At 36.8% G+C, this 17,111-nt stretch overlaps 1 protein-coding gene across 2 annotated transcripts; it reads right to left on the bottom strand.

Moving 5' to 3' along the window:
* Positions 1-4,255: 4,255 nt before the first annotated feature.
* Positions 4,256-16,467, bottom strand: LOC110442028 (transcription factor Sp4-like). 2 transcript variants are annotated; one of them, XR_002461976.1, is made up of 8 exons: positions 16,275-16,467; positions 14,508-16,164; positions 13,615-13,819; positions 13,129-13,221; positions 10,515-10,615; positions 8,071-8,178; positions 5,923-7,581; positions 4,256-5,851 (listed from the first exon to the last, which is right to left on the bottom strand). XR_002461976.1 is itself a non-coding variant. In XM_021485430.1 (7 exons), the coding sequence occupies exons 1-7, from the start codon at positions 16,335-16,337 to the stop codon at positions 7,439-7,441; spliced, it is 2,370 nt and encodes a 789-aa protein (XP_021341105.1). In that variant the 5' UTR covers positions 16,338-16,467; the 3' UTR covers positions 4,256-7,438. The 2 variants fall into 2 exon arrangements, 1 of the variants encoding a protein (XP_021341105.1); XM_021485430.1 differs by having other exon boundaries at positions 4,256-7,581.
* Between the last annotated feature and the right edge of the window lie 644 nt (positions 16,468-17,111).

The raw sequence follows: 17,111 nt of genomic DNA, 5'->3' as shown, positions 1-17,111 counted from the left end.
CCTCTTGGGCCTCTTGTTATTTTTACATAAATACAAGAGGGCCTGTATTGCTCACCTCAATAATCAAGCAGTCATAGCAAATATTCTCATTAATTATTATGTTGTACTACAAATTTGTCACTCGCAAACTTTGTCGGCTCCATCTTTCGAAACTACCAGTCAAATATTATTATAAGATTTTATGCTTTTTGGCCATCGCTCTTCTTTAAAAGTTGTTTGACATATTTTTCCCTGTGACGTATGTCAATTCTTTTCCTTCTCAAACTTTTATAGCTCTATTCCAAGAAGCTACCAGCCAAATCTTATGGACCCATTCCTTTTGGTTCTTTGGAACAAATCCTTTGAAATGTTGTTGACCTCTGTGACATTTAAAGTAGGTTGAGATCATATTAATTTACAAAATTTGGTGAGCTCTATCCGAAGAAGCCACTGGCCAAATATTATAATTTTATGCCTCTCAATTGTTTTCATAGGTCCCTTGATGTTTTTGACATATTTGACATCTGTGACATTGAAGGAGGTCAAAGTCATTTTCATTCTCAAACTTTGTCGGGCTCTATTTCAGGAAGTCACAAGGCAAATATAAAGATTCTACACATTTTGATTCTTCAGAAGAAGTCGTTTAAAGAGTTTTACATATTTGAACACTGTGACCCTGAAAGTAGGTCAAGGGCATGTTCATTCCCAAACTTTGTCAGGCTTCATCCAAGGAAGCTACCAGCTAATTTTGAAGATTGGATACCTTTTAGTTTTTCAGAAAGAGTCGTTTGAAGTGATTGACATATTTGACTGCTGAAACCTTGAAAAGAGATGAAAGTCATTTTCATTCCCAAACTTTGTCGGGCTCTTCCCCAGGAAGCTACCAGCCAAATATAAAGATTATATACCATTTGGTTCTTCAGGAGTGGTCGTTTAAAGAGTTTGACATATTTGACCCCTGTGACCTTGAAAGCAGGTCAATGTCATTTTCATTCTCAAACTTTGTTGGGCTCTATCCCAGGAAGCCACCAGCCAATTTTGAAGATTCTATACCTTTTGGTTCTTCAGAAGAAGTCGTTTAAAAGAGTTTGACATATTTGACCGCTGTGACCATGAAAGTAGGCCAAGGTCATTTTCATTCGCAAAATATGTTGGGTTCTTACCAAGGAAACTTTCAGTCAAATATCATGGCTGTACGTCTGTCCGTTCTTCAGAAGAAGTCGTTTAAAGGAAAAGTTGACCGACGACGGACGCCACAGTCCATGGCTTAAAACTAGATTTAACCAGTATAACACTGTATTTAAGAACTTGAGGTCAAGGGAAAGTCAAATAGAGGTCATAATGACCTCATTTGAGGATGCAACACCCTCTTCTAACTGATGTTCCTAAATGATATAAAACGATTTGCTGAAGAAATCATTATATAAGTACTTCAGGTCAATGTCAAGTCACTGTGACCTACTTTTGCTATGCGACAAATCACTTTCCCATGATGTACCAATGTACAAAGTTTGGTGCCCATTCATGAAATGGCGACTGAGATATGCTCCGGAAACCAATATTTTAGTACTTGAGGTCAAGGTCAAAGACCAATTTAATAAGGTCAGAGACATAGTTTTAAGACATGACACACATCTTGTGCATGATGTTCTTATATACTAAGTTTGATGCTTATTTGTGAAACATCAATGTCATCATGTCAGAGATGCACAGGAAACTGATTATTTGCAGTGATGAGGTCAAGGTCAAATGGAGGTCACAGTTTGATTTTCATTCATGAGAAATATTGTGGCCGATGTATGCTCCAGAAACCACCGTGAGCCTGGACAAACACGCACATATGGACATTTGGTTGATACAGAACTGGATTCATGGCTGTACACTGTCAGAGGCAGGGGAGGAAATACACATTGGATATAAATTTCATAGGTTTCAAATACCCAATATGTCTGTAACCATGAATGGCAATGACAGGAAAATTTGTACTTTAAGTTAAAACCGTGAAGAACAAATTGAAAATATATATTTTGGATCCGGCATAAACACATATGTCCCAAACAAGCAAACGTTAACGGACATACGGACCATGCCATGCCATAATACGACCCCTCGTTGACATGATCCTTTCAAAACACTTGCTATCAAGTTCCTGTTAGCCAAATATCCACACATACCAAATTTCAGCTAAATTGTATATCTAAATCTTGACCAATCAGAGGCCACTACTCAGTTACGATGACAACTGAAATTTCCAAAACGCCCACCGTGTACCCAATTACCCCTACAAACCAATTTTCAACAAAATATGACTATGTCTAATTTTCGACCAATCAAAAGCCTGCATTGTGGCCCCTTCTATGCCCCAGGGACTAGACTTGAACAAACTTGAATCTACATCCCCAAGGCGTCAAGCAGGCAAAACAACAAACCTTAGGCACTTCTGGTTCTTGGGAAGAAGATGTTTTTAAAAATTGACAATTTCTTGCATGTTACCGGGTACTTTAAAGAAAACAAACACCGATATGCATCTGCATTAAGATCTAAAGTTATTAAATTAACACATTTAATAAATGAATAAAATGGGAAAGAAGATATTTGTGTAAAAGTTTTGTGTCGGAGGTCAAACAATTTTCTGTGTATTTTTGACAATGTTTTTGAGGGAAAAAATTGATAGTAGAATATTTTATGCCCAAACCAGGGAACCTGTATCGCTCACCTGCTTATGTTTAAAGTACTTGATATGAGGTAAATATATTGCACTCCATGTTTGGTACTGCATGGTGCATATGAAATTTCAGAAAGATCCATCCAGTATTTCTGGAGATATAGAGGGAACAAACTTCAAATGTCAAATGGTGGCCATCTTGTTTTAATGAATTCACCTGGTAGTAACAAGCACTACATGACAACTTCATGGAGACAAAATTTGAATAAAATCCCATAATCCCTATGGTACAAGAAGGATTTCAAAGGTTTTACCTCTATTTCCCCTTCTTGGCCCTGCCCCTCTGCCCTTTGGGCCACACCCACCATTAATCCAAAATTAAGTGCCATTGGTCCAAGGATCCTCCAGATCACATTGGGATGAAATCCCTTAATCCCTATGGAAGAATGATTTAAAGGTTTACCTCACCTCCCCCCCCCCCTATTAAAAATAGTGTACCCTTGGCCTAAGGATGATCCAGACCTCAATCCCATATAGTAGAAGAAGAATTTTGAATGTTTACCTCTATTTCCCCTAATCAGACCCACCACTCTACCCCCAGGGAGGCCACACCCACCGTTTATACAAAATTGAGTCCCCTTGGCCTATGGATGCTTCAGACAAAATTAGAATATCCCCTTATCCCTACACTAGAAGAAAGATTTTAAAGGTTTTACCTCTATTTCCCCTATTGGGTCCTGCTCATCTGCCCCCACCCACTGTTTATACAAAATTGAGTCCCCTTGGCCTATGGATGTTTCAGACAAAATTAGGATAATATCCCCTTATCCCTACACTAGAAGAAAGATTTTAAAGGTTTTACCTCTATTTCCCCAATTGGGTCCCGCTCCTCTGTCCCCACCCATTGTTTATACAAAATTGAGTGCCCTTGGCTTAAGGATGTTCCAGACCAAATTGGGATGTAGTCCTTAATCCTATTCGGCCCCATCCACTGTTTATAAAAAATAAAATTGAATCCCCCTAGACCAAGGATGATCCAGACTAAATAAGGATAAAATCCTATAATCCCCTATGGTAGAAGAAGGATTTAAAAGGTTTTACCTCTATTTCCTCTTTTGGGCCCCACTCCTCTGCCCATAACGAGGCCACACCCTTTTATACAAAATTGAGTGCCCTTGGCCAAAGGATGCTACAGACCAAATTTAGTTAAAATCCATTCCGCCGTTCAGGACAAGTAGCTGCGCCATGGCATAAGGTCACTTACCCTTCGGGCAGGTGAGCTAAAAAGTACCTGGGCAAATTCACTGGTTTTACATTTTTTTTTTTGCTCTATTGGGACCCCTAGGTCCTTTAGCCCCTTCAATTGAACAAATCTAAATCCCCATGCCATGCTGATCACTTGTGCCAAGTTACATCAAATTTGGCCAAGCAGTTTCTGAGAAGAAGAAGTCGAAAATGTTAAATGTTAACTTATGACAAAGACGGATTGCAGTAGGTCACCATGGCAAATGGCCAGGTGACCTAAAAAGAGGAAAAGTTGTCCTGTCCAGACCATTCAATTATTGGTCTTGGTCATAAAATCAAAGACAGAAAAAAAGTGAACTTCAATGGTAGTGTCAAAATATTTATTGACAAAAATAATCCAATGTCTGTATTCGACACAGATTTATAGCTGTGAACTTGCTAAAGGTGGATATTTGGTCAAGTGTCTCAACAAGCTAACAGTATCTGTAAATAAAGCACAATTCCATCTATCAGTATCACAAATTTCAGTGTCCTTAACAATTCTAATGAAATTAAATGAATACCATGAAGTAACTAAAAAAATATCAAAAGTTCAATTATACAAATTGTTTTTCATCTCAACATTGGGAAAAAACTTATAAACTTGTATCTGAAAACAACAATAGAAAAAAGTATTGAATGTTAAGAAAATTTATAAATGTTTCTTGTAGAAATTCCAAATGTATAAAAGCCTATTAAAGTATTCAATAAAAAGCCTATAAAACAAGCTGATCATTAAATTGCAAGATAGCAATAACCCAACATATATTCACATACTTCATCACCCAATCAGAGAAAGTCTGCTGTGCGTTAATTATTCATTAATTTGAAACTACAAGCTCACTTTAACAACAAACTCTGTCAGCATCAAAAATTTCTTTGGGAAAGGGATGGTATAGATGGAAAATGTCACTCAACAGTTTCCAAAAGCATAGTTAGTTAATGAACTCTTTCACCCCTACATAATTAAACTGGACTTGCCGAGTCTTTGATTTGGGACGGTTCAAATGTGACTTTAAGAGGTGAATTGGTTAATGATCCGATGACGTCTAACATGTTATCTTCTGACCGACAAATGACCAAAAGAAGGTTGTAATTTAGGTACTTCGGATTATGGACATTTGAATGTTTCAACCAAGATATGGAAATAATTTTGACGGCTTCTGGAAGATTTTGTACAGCTGACCTTTCATCCGATGCTTTCCTGTTGTCTACCAAACTTATCTCACAAGTATCTCGTGAGCTGAGCAACTTTTTGTTGTTTACTCCATGGCTAGCATACATTATCATCCGACTCCTAAAAATAGTACTTCTCTTCTATGTTTGAGTTAAGCGATTTAATGTAATTCTTAAAAAACACCATATAAATGTCTCCCTATATAACAGTGTACTATATAATACATAGTAAGAGAAACAATTGCACATCTTGTGATTTCTGGGGGAAAAGCACCATCGTGAATTAAAAAAAAAATATGAATATCAAAACATTCATTAGCTAATTAAAAATCTGAATACTGCAAAAGCATATATTTCCGTTGGGGTTAAATTTCGTTGTTTTTGTATTGGGACAAATTTGTTGGAATTATATTTCTTGGAATCAATATTTTAAAACCCTGTATTTTTTCTGGTTAGTAAGAAGTTTAAATTGACAGGCCCGACGACGCAGTTAATTTAAATACACCATGGATTTGTAATAAGATTAATACTATATTTAATATTTTTTATATTTTTTTTTATATTGCGTGTGTTTAAAATGTCGTTGGTATTATATTTCGTGGTTTTATAATTATAACCACCAAATAAACGAAATTAAATCCCCAACGAAATATTATGCGTTTACAGTAGGTATTCATGGGAGACAGAAAACATGGGCACCAAAATCACTTGTATTGGTTTTATATCCTCACACACGACATCACAGATCTGACATAAGAGACATGGGCACCAAAATCACTTGTATTGGTTTTAATACCCTCACACACTACATCACAGACCTGACATAACAGAGCAGTTCTAGAATTGTACTACATCTCACAGGTAACCATTTTCTTGTTTAAACATATGGATAAAAACTGTTGTATATTTAATCTTTCGAAAGTTTAACAAAACAATACATTGATAAAAAAAAAACATTTGATCGTAGGACATTTTAATATGACCCTGACCAACAGAACAAAAATAATCGGCTATTCTAATGAATAACTACACGAACGATTCAGGCCTAAAATGATAAAAGTGTTCATCACTCGAAATACCAAGAGTTGTTTTCCCACTATCAAATATTAAATTATGGATATGTTCAATTTCATTTTCTAGCTGTTAAGTGCATAAAATTAACATATGATCTTTCAAAAATCTGTGCTCGAAAACTTTATAGTTTGACTGTTGGCAGGAAAACACGGGGGTGTTCAAAAGGTCAGAAATTCTTTTTCAATTTGCGCATCATACATTTCATCATTGTCCATATTTTGAAACAAAGGTATTCTAATCAGGAAACTAGCCATAATATATCAATGGACATATTCTAGGTTACTGTGAAATTTAACTCCATTAGGAACAGATCAATCTAGTTAATATTGTATACATTAACTCATTCACCCCTATCTTTGAATTGAAAGAGTTTAAATGTGTCTCCATGGTTGAATGAGTTAAAATGCATTTAAGACCTCTGATTATGTCACAGGACTGAAAATATCACAAGTTTCAATATAATGTCAGCTTTTCATGTTGAAACATGAACAAAACACTGTCTACAGTTTAATGAAATTATGCAGGACAAAATGAGACATTAAAAATTTATTGTTAAGATAAGCACACTTGTTTAACAGTGGGCAAATCCTCATATGGAATGACTTTGATAATTATAACATATCCTTGCAGACATTTCCTTTGAGGAAAATGTCTAGTCTCTCAACTTGATTTTTACAGTGGAACCTTAATAGAATGTTTTTTTTCTAAATTGTCCATTTTTTTTTTACATGGTTTGTATGTTCAAGATCTGGATTAACATTCACAGGTTCAATCATCTTTCACAAAGCTCAACTGTGAACAGTTAACAAAATCTTAACACTTTTTAGGCCGATATGTATTTTTACAAACCAACAACTGTGACCTAATTGTTTGAAATGCAAACAAACAGCACTGGACAGTAACACTTTTGGTTTTCCAATCAAATGTCTGGAAAGCCATTACATTAACAAATTCAAAAATAATACAGTAATAATGAAATGCAGTTCAGTTCTTTAACAATATCATATGGAAATCATGTATTCTTGATGTTTAGAGTTTAAATCAGGTTCCACTGTATATATAACTATAGTTGTGTACACACTTCACCTGGTGTCCTTGACCTTCGACCTACATCTCTGCCACAGCTCCATGTCAAAATTTTCATAAATAGATCTTTCCAAAATAATTTATGTCATGGTTATTTTATATATATATATATATTACAAAGATCCATCAAGAAGGTCAAGGTCATCCAACACATATTTATCACAAGGGTCAAGGTCATTGCACGTCTATATCATCGTCTGTGACCTCAAACGAGGCCTCTGCCCCATCTTCCGTTCCGTCATCATCACACTCTATCATCACCATGGTACCACCCTCGATCATCTCTCCCTCATCCTCCTCCCCATTGCCACTGTGGTCTGAAAGTAAAAGAAAAGAAAACATTTCCTTGTGTTTTGTCTTCAAATATAGTGTTTGTAAAATTGCATACAATTTTTGATATAATACTGCTGAAAAATGAAGTCAGTTTCTTCAACAACCTGAAATCCTTCCACCCCATCAGTGATACAGAAGATAAAATAATATGACGACAAATTTTAATGAAATGCATGCAGTTTTGAATTCAATGTAAATTTACCTTAAGAGTACATTTTTTTCATTTTTTTTTAATGTGAATTTCTGCTGGTATACATACAATTTTTCTCGTATAGATTCAATCCGATGAAGTAATAAATCAATTAACATGAAGGTGTTGTTACTTTTCAAAACCAACGAAAAAACAGAAAACATACATTCCCTGTAACCTTCTTATTCTTTGTTTCAAATCAGGGCTGGGAGAGATATTTTTTAATTTGGTGTCGTTATAACAATGGTTGGATGGGCAACAATATTTCATTATTGATATTTACCTAAATTAGGACCAGCTTTCTTGTTAAAGTGAGTCTTTCGATGTTTTGATAGATGGTCGCTCCTCATAAATTTCTTCTTGCACTCTTTACACTCGAATCTTTTCTCTCCTGGTAAAACAAAGATTAGATGACTGTTGACAATCATGTTTAGATTCCACAAACAATATACAGAAATACAATAAAGGGGATTTCCGTCGCTATAGCTCATAATGGCCATATACTAATAATAATAATATACAACATTTGATATAGCACCCTATCTAGCTAAACTAAGCCACTCTAAAGCGCTTAACAGTACATAGATATTTGGGCTGGAACAGGTAACTGAGTACCTGGGTTTAGTTCGGTTACGAGTACTATCCGGTTAGCAAATCAACGTTCCTGAAAACTGTCTCAAAATGTAGGTCAGTATTTATTGATTTTCCCGGTCAAAAATGTCCCTCCTGACTGTTTGATAGACCTCTAAAACACTCATGATCAGTATTCTTCCCATACCACCGAGTGCATGTACACGATACATTTTGACTGACATAATTTCGAATTCTGCTGAACGATGTAACTTAACATTCAACGGCAGCTATCGTCTGTGTTCTGACCGGAAGTGATGCGCAGACATATGTGCACATAGCGTTGACAACACATGAGTGTGAAGTGAAACTACAAATATTTCCCAGGCTGGAGCCTAGTGATTTGTTTAACAGCATTATTTATAGGGAATAGGTATTGAGTTATCTTCGTTTATGCATTTAAGGTTGAATGAGTGTTTTGATAAACAGAATTAGGAAGTAAATCCCTAGTTGAAAATCCAATGTAGGGAGACAGTATCACAATTTCCGCATATTCTAATGAGTCTCGAGTTGTGATGAATATTGTATGTTTATTATTGACAAAACAATGTTCTCTCTCAATATTTAAGTATTTCAAAGCAGTCCAGGCATTAATTCAGGTTTTTTTTTTATCAACGAGTCACACGTGTCCATTTTTCTGTACTTCAGGCAACCGGCTACCTATTTCACAACTGTGAAGTTTTACAAGAAAGATAACTCTTATATGCAATTATTATGTGTATATGGTTTTATTATAAAAAGGCAATTTTTAATCGTTTATAGATAATTAATTTTACACAATTTCAGCATTTATTAAATTGAAATATATTAATGCAATACTAATCTATGGCAGTATTATTTTTATTGACATTATTTTGCAAAGTATTGTTTCTTCCTTTTTTTCTTCTTCAAAATTCACTCCTTTTTACATAAATTTCCATTTTAAAATCCTAAAATTCTGACAACCTATATTTTTTTTGTGGCAGAAAATGTTCTTAACTTCAATGCAATATAACTACAAAATTTGAAGAAATTCTACTGAGAAATGGTGACAAACCTATTACCTTAATGAATTGAGTTATCATGTTTTAATCAAAATAAAGGGCAATTGAATTGGTGGCTGTATTTCATGGCACAAAAAAACATGGTTTCCGGGTTTCGGTTCGGTGAAGCACACACGGTTATCTGACTTGCATTATTTCTAACAGTTGCAGCCCTAATAGATACAAGTTATACAAACAATACAATTAGCATATACATTAATCAATACAATTTTGAGGAATTTACAGGAGCTGCCTTATCAGGCGCTTACTACTATGCCACCTGACTGATATCGCCTGATATGTGTGTGCCTGTGTGTGCTGGAGATGTATTGTGGACCTTAAGGCCTAATAAAATAATCATATTTCCAGTAATTTCTGGTAGCTCAAGCTATCTCGGGTTTTGGTGGTGAACATGAAAAGTTTATGTCAACTTTAAAACAAGCCATTCAGATTAATATGTCTCGGCCCGCTTTGACCATCAATGCACATAACAGAGAAACTAAGCTAAACGCAAAAACTTATTGTTGATGGAGGTGCTGAAAAAGTCAATGGACCATGAAAGGTAGGCCGCATCCAGCATTTGATGCATGGGCTGAGATGTACTTCCAAAGATGATGCATCTATGGTCCAAGTTTGGTTGGTCTAGCACTTATACTTTCAGCGAAACTAAAATATAACTTAAACACAAAAACTTAATGATGACGCCACCGCCAGAAAAGCAACACATAAGTCTCGCTTCCACTTTGTGGCAACGAGACAAAAACTGTTGTTAAAGTCAGGATTCCTGCTCCAATAATATACAGGGAAAAGGTTTGCTTTGGTAATTAACTAAAAAAAATCCAAGATACTACAGAAAACCCAAGTATATTTAGCTTGGCCTAGAATATACCCATGCAATGATTTGTCTTGTGCAAAAATTGTATTTGGCTTGGATGCACAAAAATGGGATTCAGATTGATTGTAACCCAGATCTCAGATAAACTTCATTTATACTACGTAAAGTGATTTAGAAAATTAAAGCTGAACATAAGTGTTCGGTATTTTTTTAAAAACTTTTATATTATAATAACTTTACCTGTATGTGTCCGTTTATGTCGCTGTAATTCATCTGAGCGAGTAAAGCGTTTCCCACAAAACATCCAGTTACACACAAACGGACGTTCTCCTGTGTGCCAGCTGTAAATAAATAATCACATCATATCATACATCACTTTCACAATAATCACTTACGTATACACTCTTATCTATTTTTATACCCACGTCATAAGATGGGGGGGGGGGGGGCACGGCACCATATAGTGATGCCTATGTCCATCCGATGATCAAAGTGGTGACGGTTAGTATTCACGTCTTTAATACACTTTCTTGTTTACATTTAATAATCGATTAATCAAGTGGTGAATTAAAATAATCAGAGATTTCCCAATTTACATCCATGCTGTCCAACATGATAATCCTCAATATTGTCATGCGACCCTCATAAGAAATTTGGTTTTAATATATTCTACATTTAGGATAAAACATCTCAAATTTGTCCTAAAGTAAAAAGTACAGAAATCAGAAATTCACATAAAACACAGTGATAAATCTACATCCGAGTCCCGAATCCCGTAGAATTTTGATGGGACATGCAGAATTTCTAGAAATAGTTAAATTTAACATAGTGGGACCCATTTGTTTTTAGCAATACAGTTGAAAAGGACTCATTATAATAAATCGTAGATGGATCACTGAAAACAGTCTGTTATCAGTTTTTTTAAGTCTAAATTAAATAGTTGTGTCTGCTGCTATTCTGGCCTGCAGTAAATGTTTTAGATTTGCTAAATTAACATTTTTTTAAATGAAGATGACAATGATCCTGACAATTTGAACTCCTGCAACTAATAGCCTGAATTCAATCAAACAGTTAATGATTTTTACTGGAGACTTTGGGAAATATTTGAAAGACTGATAGTTTATCTTGAAATAAGGACTTCCCACCCTTCGTAATACACATGTTTTTCTTGTCGTATTTTCGTGTCGTCATTTCCATATTGCGTACCGGGCATTCCATCACCGTAGTGTAAATGATAGTAACACCGGGTAAACAATAGTACATGTGCGTGACGATGATATGTCAACACCCGATATCGAGACTCAACTTGGAAATGTGTAATCACACTTACTTCAGATATAAAGCTTATGATATAAAGACATTAATTAACACATGGGAAGACACTGAAATAAGATCAGACGACTTAAGAAGGTCGCATATGAGGCGCATGGAATGCAGACTGATGTGTTTTGATAACCGACCTCAACTGTACGTATCACGTGCTTACAGTAGTTCACAAGCTCTTGGTCGCTACAACATTTATTGTCGAGCGAGTTACGCTCTGTCAGATAAATCGTTTCACAAATGCAATTACAATAACTCTGTGAAAATAGTTGTTTGTAAAATATCAAGATCCCTATCAATTGCATGTGCATGCACGTAAAAACGGCATACCAATACATCATGCATAGGCGGGCTATGGAATGATGTCCAAAGTGTACATGATTGAGAGTAATTTTGTTCCATAAAATAACAGTAAATCGACAATAAAATATAGTATTCTAATTTATTTCCGTTGTTTTTGGTAAAGTAAAGAAAATAAGCGTTATTGTAAAAATTCTATCCCTCTGCAAAAAGTATTGATTTTTTTCAAGGTAGACAACTCTCATCAGGATCAAAATTATTGTAAAATGTAAAATAAATGAATTTTAAAGGACTGTATTTGGCTCAAATTTTCACTCTTTTTGTATGAAACTATGTGTCTTGTTTGCTTTTAGCTTGTATTATCCATACAATTTCAATAAAAAACGCTTTTTGTAACATGTTGTAGATATTTTATGATAAATAAAATATTTGTAGGGTTGATTAGCAATGTTTCTTTTCATTATTTTATTGTTGTAATAGTATTGAACAATGCCACACGCTCAAAAAAATCCCCGGTTTATCGGAATGATTAGATTTTCATATAATCACCTCTACATAGTGACATAACCATTATGTGAAACTTTCATTGAATTCTGCTGGCTAATCGCGAAAGGGTGGAGCCTCCTTAAGATGACCCTTAATGCAAGCAATATACCTGTAATGGACAGGCAACATTGATAAGCTGGCCTTTTCTCTCTCTATTTTCTGGGTTGATTTTGTTTTTTTAACAATACTAGGCAAAAAACTTCTGACACCCAATATAATTTAGAGACAATAATATGGTCACTGATGGTTGCAGTGATATATATTTATCACATAATGTACTGTGTTATCCAGTGAATATACCATGTCATATTTTTTCGCGTATCTAAATAACCCATGTAATATGATATATCAGTCCTGTGATTGTCTAAAGTTTCAATTGTTTCAATTTTGACGTCACGCCTAGGACAAGTACATGACGTCACAGTCTTACGCTCTGGAGTCAAAAGGACGGCTATTTACATTTCAATGTTGCATGAAAATGCAACGTTTTACACAAAAAAAATGCCACAAATCTTGATTTTGAGATAAAAAGGATCTTACACTCATCATTTCATATGAAACTCGCAAGAGGCTCGTTAAATTGAAAAATTCTTAAGACTCGTTTCATAATCTCACATGAAGTGGAAACTCATGTAAGATCCTATATATATATATATAGATGTTCCCCATATCTGAATTTTCTTACCGTAAATGTGCTCGAAGATGCGACGTTTTACCATACACCTTCTTACACCCAGGAATATGACATATATGCTGTTTTTTCTTGTTTTCCCCAGTTCTGAAAGAAAACAAATAACGACAATATAGAATGTGTAAAACAAACTCGTCGTAATTAACTATTAGAAAACATGGATCATCACAAAATTAAAATTTGAAGTATGTGCACAGATACGTTAAACGCCTTTAAAAATAAGTTAAATTTTTAGAACTTAGTTATAAAATACTAATTAAATTTGGAAAAATTAATAAAATTATTTGCCTTTTATCCCTTGGTAACTGTAGTAGACTCTGCCATACATTTATCTGGGCGAGTCCATTATGGTCTACAGTGGTGAAAGGGTTATAATTGAATAAAAGAAAGAGGAAGCTTAAACTGCAAGATTACACAGTACACCTCAGGAATTAGTTCTTGTGAAAGTATAATGTTCTGATTAGGTTTAATGAGAGTTACCTTCCCTCGTTGTCTGTACAGTTTGGACATGTACAAGCAACTCTGCGTAATCGACGATTAGACGTCACACTCTGTTCCCCAAGCACGGACACACCCTGCTGGGATACCTGGGACGGACTCAGTGTTACTGCGGCACCCTGGGAGGTCTGGACTACCTGCCATTTTGTGGGGTCGTTTGGATCTTGTTGTATCTGTTGACCAGCAGCTGTTGAAGAAATGCAAAATAATATATGAAAGTCGAAACAGAATTAATATTCAATCAGTGATAAATCTACATGCGAGTCATGGGTCCTGTACTCATAGAATTTTGATTTGACTCATAGAATTTCCAAAAATACTGAAACTTAACCCACATATTTTAACCATACAGAGGGAAAAGACCCATACAAACTAATTGTAGATTTATCACAGATTCAATAATGGAAAGGAGTGAAAATATGAATAAGGTAAGATTACTGTCAATGTGATCATATTAAATATCAGCATAGCCATTTCAATCAAATTGAACGACTCGAGCATCTATAATGGGTCAAGTTTGGACATGACACGAAGTTGAGCAAGGAAGAAATTAATTATTCATTGACGTATCGATGTAGTGTATTCTACAGCACTCCTTCCACAATAAATTTCCAAGAGTAAGGCAACAAATTACCACATTTATTTTAAAGAGCAGAAGTTATTTGACCATAAACAGGTGAACAAGCAAAATTTATGAACCAGCAATAAGGATCAGTGTTAGTGGACCGAGAGGTAATTTATAATCGGTCGGTAAAAAATGCTGAATTCTTACCAGGTACATCCATTGTACCAAACCAGATTTGTTCATTAAACTTTGATTTACAGGTATATGAATTCTCTCTACTCTGGCAGGAAAAGCGAGTTAAAATATTTACCAATTATCTGGGGAGTTCCAGCTAGGGTCTGTCCTGTCTGTCCAGTCGTTAGCTGTGTCGCGACGTTCTGTATCGTCGCTGTGAACTGCTGTGGACTCGGTTGCTGCTGTTGTTGTGTGTTGTTCCCTACGGCATTGGCCACCGTTAGACCCCCTGAGGGCGTCAACGTCACAGCCCCCATGTTTTGCACATTTCCCGTAGCAATTAATTGTCCCTGTGGTGTTATTTGAAACCCTTGCAACCCCTGAACATTTTGCACTGCCTGTATTCCTTGAATATTTTGCAATGATTGTAAATTCGGGACCTGTATTGTCTGCATGCTTGGAGCACGGATATTGGCCACGTTTAAAGCTGACAACCATGGATTTTGAGCGATCACTTGATTCTGTCCCGCGAATTGAAGATTTGCAAAATTTTGCGAAGGCAATGCCTGAACTGTGATCTGTTGAGGGATAGCCTGCACCAACGATGGCGGCTGTTGCTGTGTTGATGCCACTGTCGAGGTAGCAGAAGTTGTAGTTGTAGAACTTGAACCACTCTGTTGCGTCATTGACGCCACTATCACATTTTGTCCATTTGTCCCCATAGCTTGAGACATTGGTATCACCTGACCTGTCGCTGTATTTATAAAGTTCGTACCGATCGGTACCAGCGTAGGCATTTGTGATAAAATGTTCGGGGTGCCAGGAGTTGCACTAAACGAACCTGCCGTCATAATTGCACCGGCATTGTTTTGTTGTGATGATTGAAGCACTGGGGTGGTGGTCGCTTGTGACGCGATTGTGGGTTGTGACTGAGGAGTCGAGGGCTTGCTGCCATCAGATTGGGATTTAACTGTTGTGGCAGCAGCAATTTCTATAAGCTGGGGTTGTGGTACTTGTGTCACCTGTTGGTTTCCCACAGTCGTGATCTGACCAGCAGAACCCTGCCCCACCCCAGAGGTATTCACTGAAAGTGCCTGTAATTGGGGTGTAGCCTGTTGGCCCTGGGGAAAGGCCATTGGGAACCCCTGCATGCTGGGGAGTTGGATGGTTTGGTAGGTAGACTGGCCATTAGAAGTTGACACAGGAATTTGTATAAGGTTTGACATTTGTTGCATTTGTTGAGGCATTTGAACCGCCTGTACAACACCATGTGGGCGGTTCTGCAGTCCTTGTACGCCCGCTAGACTAACAACATTTCCACCAATGTTTACCATATTTCCCGCCAAATTATATCCCATATTGGGAATCATACTCCCCGTAGGTAGCCCCTGTCGTATGATTTGGCCCGTGGGTGTGGTATAAACTTGCTGTTGATTCCCCGCCAGGATGGTTTGGCCTCCGCCCACACCGGATGACGGAATAAAAATAGCCTCTTGACCATCCACGTTGACAGTCTGAAATTGCGGGATGACCGATGTGATGAGCTGAGGTTGGGCCCCCGCCGCCTGTATCGGTATCCCGATTGTCTGTTGTTTACCGCTGGCGTCAACAATCGCTCCGTTCGCCAGTTGTATCCATGTCGGGGCTACGGCACCTTCTCCACTCCCCTGACCGATTACCCTGACTTGTGTCCCTCCTGTTGGGTTGTTCCCTTCTTCCGTGGGCGTGGGAGGGGGTGCTCCGATCTTACTACACGTAGCGGCTAGTAGAGCTAAGGGGGACGGTTGTACCTCCTGCAACAAGGCGGGGTTAGTTAAGGGGTGTGAATAACAATGGCGTTCGCGATGTTGAACCCGAAAAACATCACATGAAAATCGAAGGAAAATATAATTAATACACGTACCTGGGATGTACTGGATGGTACAACATATTCCTGATTGTTCCGTCTCGCTGTTACGGATGTCATATATTCTACTGATTTTGGTTAAAACAAAGAAATGATGAATATTCGAGGCGGAAATTAGGCCGAAATGGGCAGTGAACAAAGACTGTGTATGAGTGCGTGCCCCGGCCGTGGCTTCCGTCCAAATTCGACGTCTGGGTGTATTCCTGCGCCTCCCACAACCAAAATTACTCGGCAATACTTTAATGTTAATTTGCCATAATGACTGAAACAATTAACATCGGTATATTAAATATTTTGTAAACAACATTTTTTTAATTGATGTATAGAAAAATAATGAATTGTTTGAGAAATTATTCCAAGATATCTCAAGAACTCGTTTTTTACGCGTTAGATCTATTTCTGTGTGGGTGTGGTGACGCGGCTCGTGGCGTGTTTAATGTCGTTTTGATTGACAGGTGGGCTATCAAGGGAAGGCCAACATCAAAGGAACTTCTTTTCCCGGGCATGTTAATTAGGTGACCTCGTGCGTGTGTCAACAACTGATAGCTATTATCAACCATGGGTAGCGTTATATCCTGCAATATGTGACCGCTGTTTGCATGACCTGATAGCTTTAAGAATTTCAGGATGTGAAACTTTTAACAAAAATGTCAGCATCAACTGTGAAGTTTAGGGAAAGACTCAGGAAAATATATCGATTTTGTCCCACGTGGGGTGTGGCCAAATTTGTTTCCTGTCTCTGAGGCCTTTCCAGGGGGAATCGTATTTATCTTATTTATTTTATACAAAATTGTATCAACAACACCGACTTATTTTGGACGCAAACATTGAACC

Source organism: Mizuhopecten yessoensis, unplaced genomic scaffold, assembly GCF_002113885.1.
Source record: "Mizuhopecten yessoensis strain PY_sf001 unplaced genomic scaffold, ASM211388v2 scaffold716193, whole genome shotgun sequence".
In the NCBI taxonomy this organism is placed as follows: Eukaryota; Metazoa; Mollusca; class Bivalvia; order Pectinida; family Pectinidae; genus Mizuhopecten; species Mizuhopecten yessoensis.
Note: the sequence above shows the minus strand (reverse complement) of the source record. Positions and strands in the feature narration are given on the sequence as shown.

What these genes read in the sequence shown, in the direction of transcription:
- LOC110442028 (XM_021485430.1), bottom strand. Translation starts at nt 16,337, where the DNA reads ATGACATCCGTAACAGCGAGACGGAACAATCAGGAATATGTTGTACCA. An exon ending in TGGAACTCCCCAGATAATTG is followed by an intron (nt 13,820 to 14,507) that starts GTAAATATTTTA and finishes TTTCTTCAACAG; the next exon opens with CTGCTGGTCAACAGATACAA. An exon ending in TGTACAGACAACGAGGGAAG is followed by an intron (nt 13,222 to 13,614) that starts GTAACTCTCATT and finishes GTTTTCTTTCAG; the next exon opens with AACTGGGGAAAACAAGAAAA.